The sequence below is a fragment of the Falco naumanni genome, chromosome 15 (genome assembly GCF_017639655.2).
Source record: "Falco naumanni isolate bFalNau1 chromosome 15, bFalNau1.pat, whole genome shotgun sequence".
In the NCBI taxonomy this organism is placed as follows: Eukaryota; Metazoa; Chordata; class Aves; order Falconiformes; family Falconidae; genus Falco; species Falco naumanni.
In genome coordinates, this window is record NC_054068.1 from 5,660,209 (window position 1) to 5,683,230 (window position 23,022).

At 40.5% G+C, this 23,022-nt stretch overlaps 2 protein-coding genes across 3 annotated transcripts in view; both read right to left on the bottom strand.

Moving 5' to 3' along the window:
* The window catches only part of GAN (gigaxonin), a 41,996-nt gene extending 39,857 nt beyond the window's left edge, over positions 1 to 2,139 (bottom strand). For both annotated transcript variants that reach the window (XR_005831061.1, XM_040614900.1), the window contains exon 1: positions 1,910 to 2,139. Coding sequence is in view for 1 of the 2 variants with exons in the window: in XM_040614900.1 (XP_040470834.1) it covers positions 1,910 to 2,076 (167 nt within the window). In the remaining variant the exon portion in view is untranslated. The remainder of the gene's footprint in view (positions 1 to 1,909) is intronic.
* Positions 2,140 to 4,554: 2,415 nt separating this feature from the next.
* Positions 4,555 to 22,486, bottom strand: BCO1 (beta-carotene oxygenase 1). The gene is made up of 11 exons (XM_040615155.1): positions 22,331 to 22,486; positions 18,494 to 18,622; positions 16,981 to 17,110; positions 15,387 to 15,534; positions 14,371 to 14,518; positions 13,070 to 13,290; positions 11,994 to 12,248; positions 10,726 to 10,828; positions 9,844 to 9,938; positions 7,602 to 7,713; positions 4,555 to 6,946 (listed from the first exon to the last, which is right to left on the bottom strand). The coding sequence occupies exons 1-11, from the start codon at positions 22,392 to 22,394 to the stop codon at positions 6,774 to 6,776; spliced, it is 1,578 nt and encodes a 525-aa protein (XP_040471089.1). The 5' UTR covers positions 22,395 to 22,486; the 3' UTR covers positions 4,555 to 6,773.
* Positions 22,487 to 23,022: the final 536 nt, after the last annotated feature.

The following is a 23,022-nucleotide window of genomic DNA, read 5'->3' on the forward strand; positions in this document are numbered from 1 at the left end:
TAAACTCATCTTGCTGTTACAGCAGAACAGCAGTTTTTCCAAGAATATGACCTCTTTCCACCTAGAGCAACCCTTCTGAACCTTGTTTCAGATATGGCATACTGTCATGTAAAATATGATGACAAGCAACCTAAAAAGCATTCAGGCATTTTGAAGAGTATTGGATCAATGGCTCATTTCAATTTCACGTCTTTGATTTGTCTTTCACCACAGTCTTCCAAAACTGCTTCTCCAGGCAAGCAGTGAAAAAGATTTATTATTAGCATGTGGACTCCATGGTATCTTTTTTTGCAAATTCTTGCTGATCTTCCTTCTCTGTGAATTTTATTTCATCTCGTATCTCAGCTCTGCTAGCAAAACCGGTGCCGATGCCTGTTTCTTTAAGTCTGTCCACGATCAACACCCATTGAAAGGTTAATCACCAATTTAATATTCTATTTATTTTTAGTTTATGTTTATACTTGAGCATGATGAAGTTGTATTCAAATGGTCACCTAAAACACCATATTAAGTAAAAGCAGATGATAATACGGGACTTAAGTGAGATGCATTTTTCTGGAGAGCAGCGTACAGCCTCCCCATCCCCAGCCAGCACAAATACGCAGGTTTTACGACAACTTCACAGAAGCTACAACTGGAAGGAATGCCCAACCATCACAAACAGCCCGCTACAGACTTATGATAATCCTGCATTTAGGTGATACTGAAAGGTCTGCTCCCACTTTATAGACTATGATAAAATTAATGTCTTTATTACCTGCAAACAGTAGGACTTAAAAATAAAACCGCTTTGAAATTAACCGCTTGTATGTTTCATTTACCCCTTCTGACATGCAGATATGTACTATAGAAGTTTTATGGTAAGCGTATTTTATTTTTTTTTGTCACTGGACTCTTGAGTGCGATGGAGAAGTTGAGACTCCTGTCAACTGCTGCAGCAGGACCTGTCATAAAACGGGTTTCGCTGAAAACACAGTCCAGGATCAACTGTTTGCCAGGCCACCTCAGAAACCCTGACTGTGCTAACAGAGCTTGTCCTCCCCAGTGCTCACCGTCAAACTGCACCGTTTTGACTGCACATGCTGCCGACAGCCACTGTCAAGAGCAGGCAGCCCCCCCGCACCTCTGCCAATTCCCCCGTTACCTTCTCAGGTATTGCACAAGGGGACACAAACCCATTTTTTAAAACATAAAAGCTGATGTACTAAAAGCTGACGTACTTCAGAACCTATAACCACAACCTGGAGCCCTGTGTTGCTAAAAGACATTAAGGAGAAAAGAGACGGATCCCGAAGCGCTGACTCGGTGCAGCTGAGGACCACAAGCCCCAGCACCCAGAGGCGGCTGGCAGGTCACACCGCCCCAGTGCCCTGCTGCCCCTTGCCCGCCGCCCCCCCTCCAAAGTTCGTGTTTTCTGGATCGCTGGGTCACACCAGGCACTCGGTAGCACTTCAGTCCTTCGGGGCAGGGTTTTTTACCACCCCCACCCCCCAATGGGTTAAACCGTCTCAAACCTGAAAAAAGCAGCAGTTGAACGTCGAGAGCAGGACGGACTCGGGGGTGGGGGCTCGGCGGCACGGCCGGGGGGCAGGGGGCGGGCAGGGGGCCGGGGGCAGGCAGGGGGCAGGCAGGCGGGCAGACAGGGGGCCGGCCGGGCCGCTGCCCCCAGCCCGGCGCTCCGGCGAGCCCCGGGGCCCGGCAGGCCCGCTCCGCCCCGGCCCGGCGCCGCCAGCCGCCCTCCCCGCCGGCCCCCCCGGCTCCTCCGTCCTTCCGAGCGGCCCAGCCCGCTCCTTATGTAACCGCAGCGGCCCGCAGCGGCCGCCCGTCCCCCACCGCCCGGGGGGCTGCAGGCCCGGTCTCGGCCCCGGCGCCCCCCCTCAGGCCGCGGGCCGCGCCGCCGCGGCCGTACCTGATGTAGGGGCTGGCGGCCGCCAGGATGTTCTTCTGCACCGGGATCTCCTCCCCCTCCAGCACCAGGTGCGCGTCGCAGAAGCGGCTCTCCTCGCGGAAGGAGCTGAGGGCCCGCAGCAGCCGCGCCGGGTGCTGGGGGTCCGACACGGCGCTTGGCCCCGACATGCTGCCGCGCCGCGCCGCGCCGGGCCGGCCGCCTCAGTCACTGCCCGCACACCATGGCTGCCAGCCCGCCGCTGACGTCATCGCCCCGCGCCGCGCCGCCCCGCCCCCGCCCCGCCCGCCGGCCTCCCCCTGCGGGGCGGGAGCGGGAGCGGGAGGGGGAGCGGAGCGGGGCGGCCCCGCGGCCTGACTCAGCCGGGCCGGGCCGGGGCTGCCGCCCGCCGCCCCCGGGCGCGCTGTGCCTGCCCCGCAGCTCCCGCCGTGCCCGCGCCGCCGGCCGTGTGCCCCCTGCCCTGAGGGGAAGCGGCAGCGAGCGAGGTGCGAGGCCCGAGGCCCGAGGCCCGGAGCCAAGCGGCGCCCTGCGGTGGGTGCCCGCTGCAAGCTGGCGCCTGGCGGGCAGAGGTTGTCCTCGGGACTGTTCACAGGGGTTTAGGCAGTATCCCTCACGTGCTTAATTGCTGATTAACAGGCGATTAGATGCTTTCTCTGACAACATCGGTACCTCAGGAGCGAAACGCGGCTGCACGGCACGAAGGCCCCTCGAGAAGCATCCATGGGCCAAGGCAGCAGCCCCCGCCGCCCCCGCTCCAGCGCCTGAAATCTGGGACTCCCCAGGCTGTGGCACCCCGAAGGACATGGCGCTCCCCACTCTGCCGCTGGAAGGATAACGTTTTCTGAGGGGCTGCTCCGGGGAGCCGTGGTGCTCATGCTATTTTGCAGTTCTTTAAATCAGTGGTGTCAAGCGTGGTATTTAAAAATACCTGCCTTTGAAATGAGGACAACTTAAACATTTGGTTTAGAATTCATCCTCATCCTGCTTGATGGTGTCTCCACATCGTTTACCACTATAAAAAACCAGGACAAAGGTATCTGGCGATGTCCGCATAGGAAAGAAATGAATGACTTTACAAAGGCAACGTTGTCCTCTACAAGCTAGACACAACTTTGTTCTCCAGATGGAGAGTTAAGCTGGGGCACCTGCCACCCCTGTGCACCCCAGGAGTCACAACGCTGCACGCAGTGCTTGCTTGTGAAGAACGTGAATAGCCCCATTTAAACCAGCGTTTCCAGTCTGACCCTCGCTGAAGTGCTTTCTGATGGGAGAGGGGTCACAGAGAGGAGTCCTGTGCTCTCGGCTTGCTGCGCAGCTTTGAACCAGAGCTTTAGGAGCAGCAGAGGATGTGTTTCACATCCTGGTGGGACGGAAGGCCTGCAAACATGCTAATCTGCATGAAACACCAGCAACTTTGCATCACTTACTGTTATAACATACCCATTTAAAAATATTAGAAGGCCACTTCTTCTGGCTTGGGTATATAATTATCCAGGCTGTCAAGCGCAGAATGAGGAAGCGCACAATAGATCCAGAGGACACATCCACGGCTCTCTTTGAGGGTAATGAAGGCAGAGAGCGCTGGGCATCCTGACTGTGGGTGAAAGATGTGTTTTGCTTGTTATTAATACTTTGGTAATTGCATAGCCGAGGGAACAGCGGTTTAAATTATTGGGAAAGATGTCATTGAGTGGCCTGGTTATTTAAAACCACTGGTTTGTTTCTGTGCCTCCTGCATAGATTGTTATGTAGGAAAACACAGCCATATTTCTGGTTTTTAACTTGTCCTAGTAAACAGTGTTTCTGCTTCCTCCTGCTGCGTATGTGGGGCAATGGGATTAGGTGTAACAGATAATATCCACTTCCAGAGAACAAATTAATTATTATGCTTTGTTATTTGTTCCATTTAATGAAACCTGTTGATAAAAAAAAAAAAAAAAAGAAAAAGAAAACAACACAAACAACCCACAACCACAAAACAAACCACTCTACCAACTAGAGGGCCATTTGTAACATCTCTGAAGTAATTGTATGCATACCCATGGCCTGATTCTCTTGCCCAAACATGTTTTTTTTTTTCCTTTAACGCAGCTGTCCATCCTTACTATTTGTATTTGCAGTCACTAAATCTAGATTCTTTTTTATGCCATTACAACAATTCCACTACTTTTACTGAGCTAATTTATGATTTAAATTGGTGCAAAAGAAGAATCAAACCTTTCTGTCCCTCAAGATTTCATTCGTAGTGAAGGATGTCAGAGAAGCAAACCAAATGACAGACTGATTACCATGTGCCATGTTACCACAACAACAAAAAACCGCAAGCCTTGCAGCCACTTGGCAAAGCGTATATGCATTCCCCCTTGTTATTGTCACCCTGGAAATGATACAGTGCATTACCATACCCAGGGTAAATGTTTCGTCAGATTACTATTGCAGCTGCTAAAAACATTCTTGAACAAATTCATGATTAGCCATATGGTTTTATCTGCGTTGTCTCTGCCACCGGAGGATACTGGGATTGGCAAATCCAGATTTACATCACTGTTTTTCTCTTCAGCCTGACTACAAACTTGATGCTAATCAAATCGTGTGTAATACTGACCAAGGGATTATGGCACACTTTGTTTAAAAAATCATACCCAAGACAACTTCTTAGAATTTACTTTCTGCAGTATACATGAACACAAATAACACGTGTGCTTTCTTGGACTGCAGATAACAAATCCGATTGTTTTTTGTGATGAATATTCCCCTATCATATCATCTCTGCCAGTAAGAATTAGCTCCTCAGAAGTCCAGTAACACCTGTATCCAAACTCGTGATCACCTGAAAACATAACACTATGAATTCTACAGAAGAAATTCTGGAGACAAACTCTTAAAAAGAGATCTATAATAATCGTTATACTTTTGATTCATTACCACCTTGCAATTCCAGAAATATTTGTGGAGACTTGTTAAATCCAAACTTTTTCAGATTAAAAGAAACAACTCCACAGTTGGTGTCCTTTGCCAGCATCAGAAGTCAGTTATCTATTCCAGTACTGATTCCATATTACTTACGAAAATGGAATTAAATTTCTTCTTTAGAAGATAATTTTATTTAAAATAGTAGTGGCAATATGTCTTGAAAGCACAAAAGATTACAGTTTCTGCAGACACACTTACTGGAATGGTTATTTGTATTTTATGGAATACCTAAAAGTTTTAATGCTCCAAACTGCATATTTTAACTATAGATCTGACCACAGTAACTTTTTTTACATTAAAAGTAGCCTGTACAGAAATAAGCCTGTATATTATAAACTGTAAAGGCTTAAGCAGAGGAAGGGAGGTATAGTTGTTACAGAGCAAACAAGAATGGGGGATGATGTTGGTTCAATTCCTGCTCTGCCATAAACATCTTGTGTAATCACGAACAAGTCACCAAAGCCCTGATGTGATGAGGAGATAGTAAATGACAATGATTCCATTCTGTTTCCTACCTGTAAAACACAGTGAGCAGCAGAGACACTGTAAGAGTGGGTATACAGAAGAGTGAGAAATACCTGAGTAGTGTGGTGATTGCATACAGAGCAGGTAAGCACCTAAAATGGATGGAAATACACCTAGTTTTCTCCATGAGTAAAATTGCCTCCACCTGTAAAGCTAGCTGCAATAGGAACATACAATTAAAAGAAAAAAAAGCTCTCATTTAAAGAAAAATCAATGGCCCAAATCAGAAAACAGGAATACACTCAGGGGATTAGGAGATGCCTTTCCTATAACAAAAACCAGCCACGGTATACTTGGCATTTGAACGCTATGTTGAAACACGCTTTTTAATTGTGACTGTGAATGAGAGTTTGGTGTTTTTATTGGGAAGCATCTGTTACAGGCAACGATAAACCTGTGTCAGAATATGGATGCTCCTAAGCAGGCAATAAAGCAAATGCTCAGCTATAGCAACATGAGCTTGTAGTTCAGATGAGGTCTAACTTAAGCCTTTCATTCCTTTACTTAAACAGCTTGTTGAATATGTATCTGCATTCTGCTAGAAATACACTGTCCTTATTCATATACATGCTGTTATTAACAGACACTATTAGCAAATTAATAAATACTACATTTCTGTTTATCTTTTACACAATTTAATAATCTAATTACCTGAAATGTCATGTCAGATACTCTCCTCAAGGAAAACTGATTTAAATACCAAGTCCTTAAGATTGAATAGCACTAAAGTATAATTGAATGCTACATAAAACCATATATTCTATTTCAAGTTACTTGGTTTTGTCAACATAAAAGGGAAAAATACACCCTGAAGTTACTAGCAAAGCAGGGCTTTTTAGGTTCTAAATTAGAAAGTCGTAGCACCTCAGTGTAATACTTTGGTTACAGCAGAGTTTAAGAAATCAAGCACCAAGAAAATGCATTGCCATGAATTATCAGCATCATAGCAGGCAGTTTAACGTGAGGGTTCCTGGCAGGAGACAACTTTCATCATGAATTGCAGTCTTGAAACAGTCTGTGAAAGTTACATGAGCTGCAGACACATGTGACTCATACCATACATCACCCTCTAAATACAGTACTTCATTTGCTCAGAAAGCTATATTCTACTCAAATAAAACATTTCTTGTTACCTTTGTCTCCTATTCCCTGCCCCACGGGTTGTATACAACATTAGCACTCAATACCAATCTTTTGTTATTTGTAATAAAAGTTACTTTTATCTCTTTGAAGAGATTACATATGGTTATTGAAGGCACTACATTTAGTCATTTCTTTTCATAAGGCAAGGCTGTTCCTGAATGATATCCCACACTAACCCACAACCACAGAAGGTTGTCTCAGTCTGTGTAACAGGATGAATAGCATTTTACTCAGTCTCAGTCTTCAAATCTTTCTGTGGTATAAACATTCCATGCAGGTCCAGATGCATTTCTACATCAATTATGGCTCGGCCCAACTCTCTGAATGTTTTAGCATCCAAGACAAGCAGGAAGGGTGCTTTCTTTGGATCAGACACCACAACACAGGTCAGAACAACACCTGTGACATACAAATGAAGAATTAGAAGCGCATACTAGTTACACCAAGCAGAAGAGATCACACTGTCAGGAAACAATTCTTGTCGCCTAAGAATTTTAGGACACAAACTAAAAGTGCTTACTAGATCAGGAAGTTTACTGAGAGTGCTAAAGAACTAATGAATGCTTCTCTTCTGTGCTTTTTTGTGGTCGGCCTGCAGTTCATTGGGAAGGAAAAAAGCAAACCCACACCAAATTGTGGGCCTGGCAGTTTTGGGACTCATGAGTTCAACTGTTTGCCATTTGCCTTTGGGAAGAGTCACCTGAGAACAGAACTGGATTGAGAGTACAGGGAGACTTGTGGTGCCACTTCACGTTCTCATCTGTAACAACACTGACTTCCCATAGCTTCAGCTGCTCCAAACTATTGAAAAACCCAGCTCCATGTGGCTCTCTGGAAAGTCCTAAGCATTGATTTTATTGTTTATGGCCACACAAGCTGATTTTGGCCTATTGTTGCTTTGGGGCTTTGTCTGCAGGAGAAAAACAGCTGGTTCTAATTTTAATCTCACAGTCGAAGCATCAACCCAGCTTTCTTGACAAAGAACAATGAAACTTGCAAGATTTGAAGCAAAACTCATGTAATCCCAACTTTCAGAACGTTGTTATTATCTTACCATCATCTTCTTCTCTTGCATCAGGGCTGGGAACAAAAATGGGCTCAGATGGCCAGCAGTGGTTCTCTCCCCAATGAAGCATTTCCTTTGTCTGGGTATTAAGTTTTACAATCTAAATTGTTGTGACCAGAAAAGAAAAATGTCAGTGACCCAGACAGTGGTTTTTCTTCCAAAAGTACAACATGAACAGACTGCCGGCATGGGGGACCGATGCTAAGAGCTAAGGAGCAACAAGGCATATGTCATCACAAGAAGGAAACACCTGCTCAGCTTTGGAGTCACGCTTAGTGGCTGCATAATCACAGAGTGTTCTTTTCATTTCATTGCATTAGATTACAATTGCACCTTTCATTTAATGGACTTTTAGTGTTCTACAAACACTAACAGATCATGAGAGAACCTTCACTATAAATAATGCCCTCACTATAGAGAGGAAGAGTCCAAAGCCTAGAACATTTAAGTGACTCGTGCCAAATCACTGCAATTCTGTAATAAAGCAGGAAACAGGATTTAAACCTTCTGTTTTCTAATCCTGTGAATTATTTTCCTTTTATTGTGACCTCAATATTTCTCAAGGCCTTCTATTGTTAAGTAGGTAATATATGCCAGAACAAAGGCTATTAATAGTGATGTGTAAAGATTAAACCAATGGGGCAAGAATTCCACGCAGACACTGGTATTTACTGAAGGAACAGAGTACAGATTTTCATCTCATTAATGGGTCAAGTGCCTGGCCAAACCAATTACCAGTGGGGATGTATGGCATTTTCAGTTCAGTTCTGTTAAGGCCTTTTCTCTACCCATACCGATGCAGTCATATTCTTTTCCCTTTTGACCTTTAGTCAAAAAGTATGTTTACACAAAAATGAAACTATCCAAATTAGCAGATGACTTGGAATAATTCTCCTTTCTAACCAATCTGACTGCAGTTTTACTGACAGACTTTACCTAAGGATTATACATGACTGTTGTTGTGCCTGCATTCATTAAAGAGCAAGTGATGTGAAAGAAAAATCTTGTAACAGCATTTTTTATTATATTTAAGTCAAGCAGGGATTATCTGCACTGGAAATCACAAACTTGCAGATTTGTTTGAGCTACTGTCAGATGTGCTGCAATAAATTTTCTTGCATCATGCAGAAATCCAGCTTTATTTTGTAATCAGCGGTGATAATTATATACAAGAAACAACAGTGAACTTTATTTGTCATGGAGCAAGTGAGTTTGTCTGTACAATACTCTTACCTTTAACTATTAATACTTTTCATCTTCATCTATTTGTGCTCTAGGCTGTCTCCTGAAAAGCTGGCATCATGCATACAGAAATGAAGCATTTGCTACCCTCTAATACAGAACTAGCTAGCAAAAGATAGAAGCTTTCTGAAAAACTATGTATTGTTTTAGTATTTTTAATTGATTAGATACTATTGCAGTAACTTTTTTTTTTAAGTTAGGTTTCCTAAAGGGAAAAAATATTACAGATGTATGTCTGTCTAGTACTTCTTTTTCGTACTCTCTCCCTTGTAGCTTTTGGCATGTTATGGAAGTTCAGCCCAATTTAGCAGAAAAGTGAGAGTCTCGGTAACTATTGTGTTCAAGAGACTTTGTGGAAGTACAAAGCTGGCTAAAGAAGCCTGAGTTTATTAATACTTCAGGAGGGAAACGGTACAACATGAGCTGACCCTTATAAGAATTTAGTCATTTCGTGTTTCTTTGCATGGGAATGACCCACCAATGAGAAAAGTTTTGACAGAAACACATACACTCTTGAATACTCAAGAATCCAATCTCAAGTCACATCTGCAAGAAAGCGTTTGTGCGGCTGCCTATGGAACTACATGGTTTTTAACAGCTGATAATAATGTTCCAGATTTTCAACTAGTAAAATGAAGATACATTGTTCCCAGAGTTCATCCCAGTGAGGCTGTATTAACCCTACAAGTAAGTTAACATACATGTCCAACTTTTCATCTCCCTGCTTTCACGTGCTGAAGTTCATGAGCATAGTACCCAACTGCAGTGTCATCATTTAGAAGCTTTAACTTGATGGGGGGGGGCGGGGAGGGGTGGGAAGTGAGAGTTCCATTTCTGGCCTCAGAACCACACACTTTGAATTTGCATGTATGAATCAGATTAGGCTATATTGTGGGCCAGACTGCTGAAGCATGGTCTACATGTAACTGCTTAAATTTGATTTGTGTTCTAAAAACATAGTTTCTGACTTTGTAAATGTTAATCAAACCTTTGTAGGAACTGGACTCCACTGGACTTCCGTTGCAAAGACATACTTGTAGGTTTTGCCATTATAGTCATAGTTGATGCGAGGCAGTTCTATTCCTGGGTAAAAATAAAGTTCAAGACATACTAATGAGAAAAGAAAAATAATTCAAATGTACATTTTCATTTGCCAGTCTTCAGGAAGTTTTTCCTTGTGGAAAAACCTTGACAGTATTTAAAACAGGCGTGGCATAGATTTTGTATGTCTGAATTTCTTAAAAGCTGAAGATAGATATTAACACAACATAATTAAGCCACATAAACATAATTTTTTTGTTTGTTTTTTTCATTCTTTGTAAATACATGAGTTGTAAACGTATGAGCTACAATTGGAGGCTACCATTCTAAGAAATTACTTTCATTTCAGATAAATACCTGTCCTTTACATATTCCTGTTACTATCCCCTGAAAGTTTAAAAATCCACTTTCAAACACAATCTTTATAAAATACAGCAATAACTGAAGTTATGATGTAGAACAGACCTATTGAACTAAAATTACTCTTATAACAGGTAGATTTGCAAGCATATTAATAGTTGTAAGATCAGACTAGGGATCGTATATTAATATAAAATGGATGTAACTTTGGACATTTAAAGGATTTCACTCTTGATAAATATATATCTGAGGGGTTCAGGGTCATATACTACTGGACAGACCCAGAGGAGGGATGTAAAGAAGAGAAAGAAATTGTCAGTATCTACACTAAATTCATTAATTAATATAGTTCCATTTCTCTTAGCTTTATAAAGATCTTACATATATGAACAGCTATTCAGCATATTAGAATGCATCTATGTGTGCATAAGAGAATATATTTGAGATTTGTACAATGGATATGTCTCACCTTCACATAGTATTTCAGGTTGGCAATAGATGCTGCCATCTTTCTCTTTTACAGCAGTTGCGGTTGATGGAAGTGTGACTAAATTAGAACCTACTTCAGCATCCTGAAAGAGACATATGCTGAAAAAATAATTTGTCTCTAAGAAAATGCTTCTAATTTAGAACTTTCATCAGGTTTGATATTAATATAGACAGTATTGGGATCAAACAAACAGTCCAGCTTCAGGAAGTTCCTTCTTATTGCATTTATCTTGTAATAGATTCTGACCTTTTCATTAGAAATCTTGCTATACTCAGGGGATTTTAATATAACACAGAGTAATCATTTTGAATCACACCAAACCTTTAGAAAAGTTTAGATAGACGTGGCTATATGTTCCAGAAGCACAATAAATGGATTACATAGTTTGTGTATTGAATTAATGAAGATGGGTTTCAAGGAATTAGGTATCAAATTCCCACGAAAAGTCACCGAGGTTAGATTTTTGCACCTGCTATAAACCAAGTGCAAAAACAAGTGTAATGCACTCTTGTTTTTAATATGCTACTGCCCAATTCTTCAGATTTCAGGATAGTTTGGCTAGCTGGTGTGATCCAACACATCCTTTGTTATTGCTGCATAACTCGAGACATGAACAAAGCAGTGCCATTCTAGGATGTAGAAAGAAAAAGTAGTATCCATTCCAAACGTATCAGGCAGAAACCTACCCAAGTTGCTGTGCAGTACAAAATCTTCCCTGCAAACAATGATGTAAAACAATGTTTTAAATTAAACTGAAAATATTTCCTCTTCCTGGTAAATCTCACACTTAAATGAAATCTTCTAATTTTAATAAAACCATTGTAACAGTTGGGAGCATATGTGTATTACCTACAAGCTTTCAGTGAAGTGGAAAAAACAGATTGTGCAAAACCTCATGTGCATGCCCTTCCAGCCAACAGCCAAGTTTACATATCTGCTCATATTTGATAGCATTTTACAAATCATCTCACTGGGAAGGAAGTTACATACACCCAATAGTTCTGTTCTCCATAACGGATGGTATCAGAACCGAGATCCATGTAACTGTACGTCCAGCTGCTCATTGCCATTTCTCACAATATGTACACAGAACAAAACTCCTGCACACTTTCTGTATATGCTATTTTTAAAGAATCAGAAATTTGCACATAAGGGCTTGTAACTAATAATTTGCCCATTATTCACACACACTGATGTATTTAAAATGACTGATCAAAGAACAGGTTAAAAAGCCGTTTTCTTTCTACCTTATTGTACTGCAGAGGAACAACAAATCGTTTGCAGGTTGGCATGGAGGTAAGCTTGTTCTCTTCAAAGACTTCAGTCAGTTTTTTTAAATAGAACATCTCATATAAGCTGTTGTCTGTATAGGCAATAAGATCAAAAATAATGTGGCCATCCTCTTCATAGGCATTTATATGGTGAAAAACCACCATAGCATCACTATAAAACTTGGTGGATACTTCTTTTTTAGTCTTCTTGTCTACAAAGTGAAACCAAGTCTGAAAGACAGGAAACATTGTTTAAAACCATTAATGATCAGCAAATAGTTATTTAGGAAACTGTGTTCTAATGGCAGCCATCAACATTCTAATGTATTGTCTGTTTCTACTGAAGCATATTAAGAACTCAGGATTTGCTGCTAGGAGACAAGAGATTCCAACCTAAAGACCACAAAATGCAAGAGTAAAATGAGTGTGGAAGTGCTTTAAACTCATTTTACTGCTGTAAATTACTATTTGGGCTAGGCTGAGGGCTGAAGTTTTCTTGTAAAACCTGGGAAATCCCCTGCTCTATTTTTAAGTTAAACAAATCTGCCTTAGTCCAGAGGCTCTGTGCAGTGCTGTACGGGTGCCCTCTGCCCCAGCATGCCCCACTTATTGATGGCCAAAGCATGTGGAAATAAGGTCCTCAGAAAACAGGTTTTTTCCTCATTTGCCACAGTGAAAGACTCTCCTTTTGTTGGCCGTTTGGCTCTCCTATCTGATGCAATGGATAGAGTAGATCTCTTCCACAATACACAGCAACTATACGTGTCTGAGACACTAGTTGGTTTTGAATTTCTCTGCTAGCACACAGAATTTCTAACAATGCCAAACTACTGTCTTTCTCAAGCACTTCAGCATCAGATATTTGTTTGTGACATTTCTGGAGATGGGAGATAGTATTCAAAAAAATACAACTTCTAAAAAAAATGCTCAACATGAAAGTCAAGGGTTAAAAAAAAGAGGGATTACTGAAATTAATGAACTAGATGACAAACAGAACTGTGAAAGAGATCAGTGGCCTGTCTGACTCCATTGCTTAGCATTGGGAAAAATACCTTATCCTCCTTATGATAGGAAAGGCAGGAAGCCCAGTTCACACCTCGGATGTAAGCAGTTGCCATTTTGACAATATCCAGTTTGAATGGCTGCTCCACGAAGATAATGTAATTTTCTGTGATTCCAAAGCTATGGTAGTAGCTTGGGTGGAGCAGAGAGCGAGAAGGGATGGAGCATACCACTTCTAGATGCTTAAAACAAGATTTCTTCTTTTCTTTTTCTGAGTATAAATGATAAAAAAAGAAAATTATATTTATAATAAATTCCTATCCAATCTTGTGCTTCAACTTCTGCCATGTATGAAGTAGGGAAGAACAGGTTCCTCTCAGTTTTATTTGCAATTTCAGTTAAGAAGGTGGTTAGTTTACTCCTGCAGAATTAACATAGGAGTTTGCATCTGAGTGAAGGAACGTAGTAATACCACAATGCTGGATCGATTTAGACAGAGCCCCCTCATCTTAGCATTTGATTCCACTGGTTACTGTCTTCACAAGTTCCAGCATAGAGGAGAAAGATGTTCAATTAAATCAGCAGCTTTACCGGGGGATTGAAATGACCCCATGTTTTTGAAATTCTAAGCAGAAGTTCCTTTTTGATCTATACTGACTTTGAGCCCCAGCTAGAAATTTCAAACTTGTCTTTCAGCTGTGGAAGGCCTCTTAATTGTTCAGCCAAGGCACAGACTTTCAATCACATTAGCAGCTAATTTTAAACAACAACGCACACACAAAAAGATTGTCTTAAAGGAAAAAGAGCAAGTGATTTGTTCTGTGAACAGTATTTCAGCAGGGTCTAGGGTAGGCCAGGTTAGAGAGGAATTAACTCTATATTAGGTACTATTTTGCATTATGCTTCCCTATAATCACAGTATCAGCATTTTAAGAGCATTTTCATTTATGAAGAAAATCAAAATTTACAACTTCAATTTATATATATTTATATAGATAGATAGATAGATAGATAAAATTGTATCTGTTCATCCTCCTTCTATGCATCACAATACAGGGAATGGAAATTCTTCTAAAAGAGTTAGTTGACTCTAGTAATATTCAAAGTAGAATTCTTATAAAAGCAATGTTCTTCACACTAAAATACCCTGTTTACACCATATTCAAGATGAACCTTTGTAATAGCATATACCCAGACAGGCTAAGCTGTTAACATTAAGTTCACAATAAATTAAAATTAAGAAAATTAACATCACTGGTTTCTAGAAGAGCTGTGTCACAACCCCTTAACGTCAGAAGAAAAGAAAATGCTGACAGGTTTCTAGAAAATATTGATAAAAGACAGATCTTACCTGGCACAGAGGGAGGAATCTTAAACATAATGTATTTTGTCCTCCCTTTATCAACTATTGAAGTACCCATGTTGAGAACATTTCCAGCACTGTCATAGTGTGGGTGAGAAGTTGCCACATTTACAGCTACATATTTGCTGTAGTCAACCTGGAAAATGATACAATAGGAGATTTTAGAGATGCATAAGAGAATTAAAATCAGTCTCAGTTAACACCACAAATCCACCAGCTTTTTAGCACTGGCAGCCTTTTATCGGTACCCCATTTTCAAAAGTCCTCAAAATGTAAACAATTAAGCCAAATGACTTCTTATATAAGTACTCAAATGATTTCCCAATTCAACAAGTTACGGAATCTGAATTACCTTCACTTCTCCCTTGCAGCCGCGTAACACAACAGGAGGATTGGCTAAAGAAGTTATTCTGCAAATGCCCACTTCATCCTGAAAGCAGCTTATTTAACAGGGCTATGAGTCTAGCAATCTTCTGGGGCAAAAATATTTCTATTTTATTTAAAGCTTGGGAATTGCACTCAAACTGTACTGCACGTCAGAAAAAAATCTCAATTGTGTATTTTAACATGACAACTTTTCATTTTAATAATTACCCAATATCTTGCATAAGGTACTTGAAAAGCAGTCATATAACTGACCTGCTGAATTGTTAATTATGTAAATCATTTGATAACTACAGATGCATAATAATGGAAATAATCCAAAATAATCTCCTAAGCATGATATGTGGTATTATTCCTGAAACCTGATTACGTACAAGTGAAATTGCTCAAAGACCACCTTCTCCCAAACTACCTGGGATTTAATTTTGCACTCACAAGTTCTTAAAAGATATGGTATCTTCACAATTTCCCTTTGTGATTTCAAAAGTAAGGGAACAGTAGAAGAAGGGAAGTGTCTTTCCAGTTTTGTGTCCTGCACATGTTAAAGGATCCTTATGAGTCAGCCCGAAACTTTATTCGTTAGCAGAAGAGGAACCAGAATGACAGACAGTCATTTATACCTTCTCTAATGTCTCCAGAGTCTGCGGGTTAATTTTCCTGATGAAGTTAGTCTCACTGGTAGCATAAAAGTCATCCCCAGTTTTCATAATGTTGATCAGGCAGTTGTCTGTGAACTCAGGAATGGTGTGAGACAAGTATGAGAACGCCCTGTACGGAGGGAAATTTCATATTGGTTCATTGAAGCAGCAGCAGCAGCTGTACTAGCCTGTACCCCGCGCAAAGCAGAAGGCACCCCAGCAGCACAGGCTGTGCACAGCAGCAGGGGCATGGAGCTGGCTCTGTCCCTCCCCTGCAGTGCCCTTGTCTCGGTGGAAAGGGGGGAAATGCAGAGGAGGTGGACTTCTCCAATGCCCTTGTCCTGGGCAAGGGTTAAGGACATGCATGCAACTTGTTTTTCCACACACAAATGGGCACCCAGGTCCAGTCCTGCTGTCAGCTGTAACATAGCACTCGTTTATCAGGATGGGCTAATTACTCTCCTGTGCATACCTTGTGAAAATTTGGCCTATGCCTTCATAAAATAGACAGATTCATATACCCCCTGATGGAATATCTTTAATCCTGGTATTATCCTGTACCACAACTCTGATTTCAACAACTTCACACATGGGCTTGACAGCTTTCCTTAATACAGGATTTTATCATATTCACTTGAAGACAAGACAAAGCTCCTTATATCCCTTTTGAACTTAAAATGCCAGCATTACCCTATCACTGCTGAAAGAGGGAAGAAAAGCATCTTATCTCAGGGTAACAACGCAGAGCATATAAACTGTTTTGCAATAAGTATTCATGCACATGCTCTTACCAAGTATCAAATTCAAGGTCATTAGAGGTAGTTCAGCAAGGGAGAAGAGATCAGTGAGCTACTTGCATTTGTTAGGGAATACCCACAGCCAATGTTACAGGACAGGTGATAACACAATGGCTGATGCCTTGTCTCTCATATGCAGCCTATCATCCCTCCCAATGGTACACAAGCAGCTCTTGCAGTGATCCCAAGTGGTTCTGATTTTGAACATAAGATTAGCCCAGCCCTATGGGTGTAGTCCTTCAAAGTACTGCACCTGACTCAAGAAACAACTGAAATTTTTTGTCACTTTCTTTTTTTTTTTGGTAAAAACGACCTTTAATCCAGAAGTTTTTCTTTTTTTTTCTCTTTTTTTTTGTTCTCCATGCTTTTTTTTCCTTTTTGTTGAATAGACTTTGCATAAATTCCTTCTCCATCTCTTAATCTTTTCCTTTCTTGCTGCTTCTCCCCTTATAGAGTACCATTTTTACAAACTTCTGTGAAACACTTGAAAAAGAAAATACTGCTTTTTCAAAATTACAACAAAATTTACTTCCAATAGTGTATAAAACAGCCAATATTGTTCATAAAATGAATTTAAAATATTTGCCTTAGAATAATCCATATTACAATAGTACATAGTACAATGCTGGATATATCTCTAGGTATTTTCAACATTTAGCAATTGTAAATTTACAAAAGAAAGTTTGTATTTGGAAATATGTGTCAGGAGTACACAGAAAGCCATCTGTGCTGGAGAGAGAAGTAGATAGAAGAATCCTGTTGGAAAACGCGCTGCTTACTTGGAAAATATGTTTTTGCATGGATCTGGATAAGCCATCGTTCCAAACTCAGACACCACAATTCGGTTTGCTTCTATGTTGCAGTTGTACGTGTCACTTTGGAGATACTTACTTCTGTAGTAAACTTCACCTGACAAAGGCCAAACAGGTTTCAGACACAATTCATACGGAGTTCTTTAGAAAATTAGCACAGGTAAAGTCAGAGAAAGTTTCTCAAGCAGTTGTCCTTTTGCTAAGGGAAGTTTGTAATGAAATGGCCAGTGCCCCTAACTCCCTGTTCTAGAAGGCTTTTCCAGCTCGCTTAAGGAACCCAGGACTGTTCTTGTGGCTGCTGAGATTGGTAACGATTTGTCTAGCTTCCACAACTCCCAATACATTTGGACAATACTGGGGGACTGGGGAGAGAAATGGAGGGATTTGGATAAGCTATACCAGTAAACCAAAACAGCCTGTGTAAAAATGATTAATTGATCCTCAATGTATGGGTGGTGATAAATCACTTGTATTGGCAAAATTTAGTTATGAGAAAGTAACGAAAGGCTTGAAGGAATCAATGTCTACCCTAAACAATTTAATAGACCGCTATACTTGAACTAACTGAGCTCTGTTTGCTTTGGGTAAGTGAAATATACTAACAATTTAAAAAACACTGGTCATTTCTTTATAGCTTATTTTGTTAAGGATGCAGAGCTGGACAGGGAAGGAGATCCTGCTGTTGCATTAAATGCCTCCAATCACAGAAACGGAAACTAAAAAGCAAATATTAGGAATGGAGGATGACAGGAGTAAACCCCAGTTCTTTTACAGATCTAGGTATAAAACATCCTACCTCACACTGTAAAACAGCTGAATGGATAAAAAATACTTTAACTGAAAGCAAAAAATGAAGCTGTTTAGGATTGAGGAGCTGCCTGTTTCCCCTCCATAAGGATGACAAGTAGGAGGACTGCTTGTAGGGGTGTCAAGTACACGTAAGTGAGGTTTGAGTTGTGAAGTGACACAGTGGCCCAGTTTCTCTCCTGGCAGCTGTTATAGCTGCAACCAAATCTCAAAAAGGGAATGTTAGCCTCCCCTGAAACTAGGTTGCTCATCCACAACAGAAAAGCCTCTGGATATTAGATATTACAGTACTTTTGGCTGATCCAGTTTGAAACAACAGAGGTTTTCTTGCTTTGGGTGGAAGGCAAAGGCTGCCCTGCGGAGACCTGTGCAGAGCTGGCTGCAGGCTGTCCCGCAGTGCAGACAATATTGAACTTTGGCACTCGAGAGAAAAATGACAAACATAATCTCTTTCTGATAACAGCCCTGCAGAGATACTCCTGCTGCTGCTGTGGAGAGTGAGGTGTGAGTGTATGTTTGCCGAGACTTTCCCCAAAGCACTCACACCTCACCACATATGCCACTCTGCGGACAAAACCTGCAACATTCTAACACTAATCAAACTCTAAACAGAATTAGCAGCATAAGGCACCAAGATTCAGGTTGTTGAGCTTTTTTCAATCTGATAACTTACCATTTTTAAATGTAAAGCTATGCAGCAGAGCCAAGCCATCAAACCAGTGGTTATACGTAGTGTCCCCTATAGTGTGCATCCCTGGGCCATTTCGGAGCAGTATCCCTTGCAGCCAGGTGGGCACCTCACCTACAAGCAAAAAGGAGATACCAGTACCCATCCATTTAGGTGAGGGGCATGTCACAGGATAATTTTCCTAAGGGCATAGGCTTCATAGAGGCAGACACACTATGGGTGTGTTGAGCTCTGTAATAGCATATAATTATGTCGGAGTTTGGGTTAACTGAAATACTGTCTGCTCAAAAATGTGGCACTAGTAATATCCTGTATGAATATTGCTATGTGAGATTACTATAAGAAGATGAGATTGCTGGAATGTAATTTGCTAAATATCAGCAAGTAAAGAAAGCTGGACCTTTCTTTCTTGCACTCAGATTTTAAAGTGATATATTTAAACCCTTTTACTCATGCCAGGAAAAGCTAGAGCTTATCAGAAATAAACATATTTTATAGATTATATGACTTGCATTGGCCTTCAGTATATCCATTTAAACTTCGGACTAAATGAATTCCAGTAAAAATTTCATTTATTAAATTACACAGCATAATGTAGTGTCATTTTGGGAGTGCTTTTGTGACACTAGTCATAATGTTGGTGTTTTGAACACAAATAAAGGCTAGGAATATTATACTGAAAATATATACATAAGTACTCTTGAGGTTTGAATAAGAAATGTTCCTCATCAAATCCCTGCAAGAAAATACCTACCATTTGACACACAGAATAATAACAATTAAAGAATGTTGTTAGGGTTAAAGAGCTGAACAAAAGCCTATCAGATACTAAATTAAAGGCTTCACTTGCTTCTGTGTGTGTATGCTTCCTGAGGGAACATTTAAAACCACATACCACTTTTCCACACAATTCCTACGCTGAACATTGTCTCTGCATAAAAAGCTATTCACAACATTTAGTTCTCCTTATCATTTAATTTGTGAACCCTATGTTGAATATATTGACACACTTTCTTATTAATACTCCCTCTATAACAGATAGAAGTGTCCTCCTATGGAAATACTCATTTTTGTCAAAGCTGATGTAGTTGCAGAGAGGTAACGGTTGTTTTGCTGTAAGACTTTCTGAGATCCTAAAGGGACTTTGGCCACTCTCTCTGAGACCATTTCCTGAATTTTCATCTTTTTAGGTAAGGGAGACAAGGATGTTTGCCATTTCTTCAAACAAATGACATAAAGGACACAAGGAAAAACCATTCAAATGCAAAGGAAGGATATGGAGCAAATGTCAGCTTTACTGAAAATGTATTCTCAGTCAGGCTAACCAAATAATATTGTATGCCACATAGGGTTACAGTTCTGGAATACATGAGGAAGATTAAAAATTTTGACACAATGGATGTACTTTCATTGTCATTGCTAGTATTATTATTACTATTATTATATTCTAGAAGAGCCTTGAAAATCAAACCTTGCCTTTCTAATACAAGAAGTTCCAATGCAATGATTCCAGTACTTTTTTGTATAAGATGAACAAGGATTAACCTTTAATACAGATAATTCCATGAAACTCAAGCAACTAAGAACAGTTAGTGAGAAGACAGGAAACCACAAGTTAGCAAAAGAGAAAAAATCCTTCAGAGACAATAGGATTAGGATCTTAAAAAAGTATATATTCAAAATAGATACAGAATTTTTGTTTGGCTGACTACTGAATGTTAATTGCTGAACAAGTTTAGTCTGCTTATATGCCTAAAATATAAGTGTTTCTGTTCTTGCCACTTCCCTTTCCACAGTTTTCTGTTATTTGGCAATAGAAGACGGTAGGCTCTGCTATTTCTCCAATACTACCGGTGACTGCAGTGTAACGAGTGTGCTTTTCTGTGCTCCTACCCTCCTACCAATGCCGCTCATGATTGTAAATCTGTGCAAAGAGCATGGGCTGCAACAAACCTTTTGCTAACACTGAGTCGGGGCTGACTGCACGTGGGCTTGCTGCAACCAGTCCTTCTTTCCCTGCAGTGCAAATGTAATATTTCTGCTGCATATGAGGTTTTGTGAGATTTTGACCCAGTAAAACTATTTTCTACTTTGGGGCCCATCATCCAAGAAAAGCAACTCTTTCTGCAATTCAGTGAACATCTTGCAGCACCTAGGGCTAAAAATTTTGTTTAGAGATTATTACTCTATATCAGAATGCTCAAAAAGTTTCAGGCCAATAAAATAATTTCACTGGAAGAGATAAACAGAGGGGAAAGGGGAGGACTTGATACAGCTTCTGAAACTCCTGGTGTAATTCAGTGTCGTTGCTGCCATGATTCCAGTATGAAAAGCATGGAGCAAAGTGTCATGTAGTGAGGTTTTCAGATGAAAATTCATCTTAGTGGGAACTAAGAATTTCTGTAAATCACACTGAGTACCAATCAGCATCCTAAAGTGCTTAAGTAGGTTTAAAAATCTGGACCTTGTATCTTTTTTGCTTCAGACTTTTATCTAAAGTGGAAATAATGGTACTTTTCCATACCACACGAAGACACAAAACTGGTACAGTTAAAATCTCTGAATATTTGGAAGTTTATTAACTAAGATAGCAACAGAGTCTTACACAACCACATGGCTGTACAGTGTTTAGAACATGGGTTAAATTACAGTTGACATTAGAAGTATGGGGTGATATGTACAGTGCAGATATTGTGTAACACAGAGCCAAAATACTGGAAGAGCTCAGGGCTAGAAAAATACTTAAAGAGGTCAAGGTTCTCTTCAGTTTTCATAATTGGTAAATACTGAAACTTCATTACCAATGAAGGAATATTTTGTATACATAATTTTATTTACTGAAATATGCAGTCTTTGTTTAAATAAACCATGCCATAATACAGATCAGGTCTGATAAATGGTTTGTTTGGAAACAACTTCAAATGTTTCGATCATAACTTTTTACCTTGAGGAAAAAAAATATTGAAAGGCATAAACTCACTGCAGATTATAACAAAGCACTTTTTCTGACCTGAAACAAAATCTTTTTCAATTCAGCCACCAAACTGAACAACAACAACAAAGTAATGAAAGTTTTAATTGTTGGGGTTTTAACTGTGGTACTCGGGAAGTGACTTTAGAATTGGTATTAGATGCCGGTCATTTCTTGGGCTACATATTACAAACAATGCAGCACATATTTACTAATAAGGTGTTTTTAGCAAGAGACCTCTCCTGTAGCTGTAGCAAAAAAACTCTGCTGTAAAGTTAAAAAAACCCAGTAAAAATAATAGATTGATCAAGCGTTCATCCCTAGAGAGCCACTTCAAGCTACCTCACTGAAGGATATTCCACTGTTTTTACTGGATTAACTTCTGAGACCTCTTTTTGACGGTATGCGGTGGCATCACTGCTGCTGCTTTTCTACTTAGAAATACTATTGTTGAAGAGCCCCAATGTTAGTGACGCTCTCCAGGAGGCAAGGAAGAGCATAAGCAGACAGAGGAAGGGTAGGAGAGGGTTACAGAGAGGAGAAACCGAAAGCCTGCGCAGAGCCATGGGGGAGGGGTTGTCACCAGATTAAATACACCACCAACTTCAGTGAATCCTGTTCTAACGGACTTTTTTGAAAAGTGCACAGAAATGCCCAAGAAGTGAGAAAAATCCCACAGTCGAGGCACAAATTTTATTGGAGATCGGCCCTTTAAAGAAAATTCATTTATGCTTCTCCCTTTCCCAGTTTCGCTTTTCAGCGTTGTCTTGGGCAAACAAGTCTTCCAGTGTTTACGTATTTGAAAACACCAAAGTAACCGGACGTATTAGAACAGATTTTCTGTCACTTACCTTGCACCTCAGCTTTTATGGGCTCTGGATGTTCTTCTTTATTTCTACCAAATATCATATCCATCTTTCATGTAATAAATGGTTCCTGTGTTCTCCACCCCGCTGCTCCCGCAGCCCTAGTGGTCCCCTCCTGTCTGGGCTAAGAACAGCTCTTTCCTGTTACATATAAAGATAAGGTCAAAGTGCAATGCAGGCTAGTGGCTGGTGGTTTATAGATTGACAATTTGTAATAGCTGATCTTTAATCCCTAGCACATACACTATAATTCTTGCACATTCTCATTAACTCTTTCACTGATTCAAAGGAGAAGTAAGAAAAACATAACTCACCTCTTTGCTCCTTATGAGCCTATATGAAGCAGCCAGACATACTGCAGGAATGGGGTTGAAGGACTCTGAAACATCACCTTCAGCATTTCAGATAAAAGTTTAGACACTGCATAGGGGTGCTTGCCCCATTTGGCAGGTAGGGAGAGAAAAAGACAAGAAATACCTATGCACTGTTCTGAATTTGGCTCTTTGGGAATGACAAACATTTCAGAGCAGGGCGTCATCCTTTTCTTTCCATTCTGTGAAATTTAAAATGGGCTATTTTATTAATTAATGAAATACCATCACTGAACTGTCATGTGCTGTATTTCTTTATATACAAGCTGTTCCAGAGTGAACCCAGTGGCACAACTCTGAATTAAA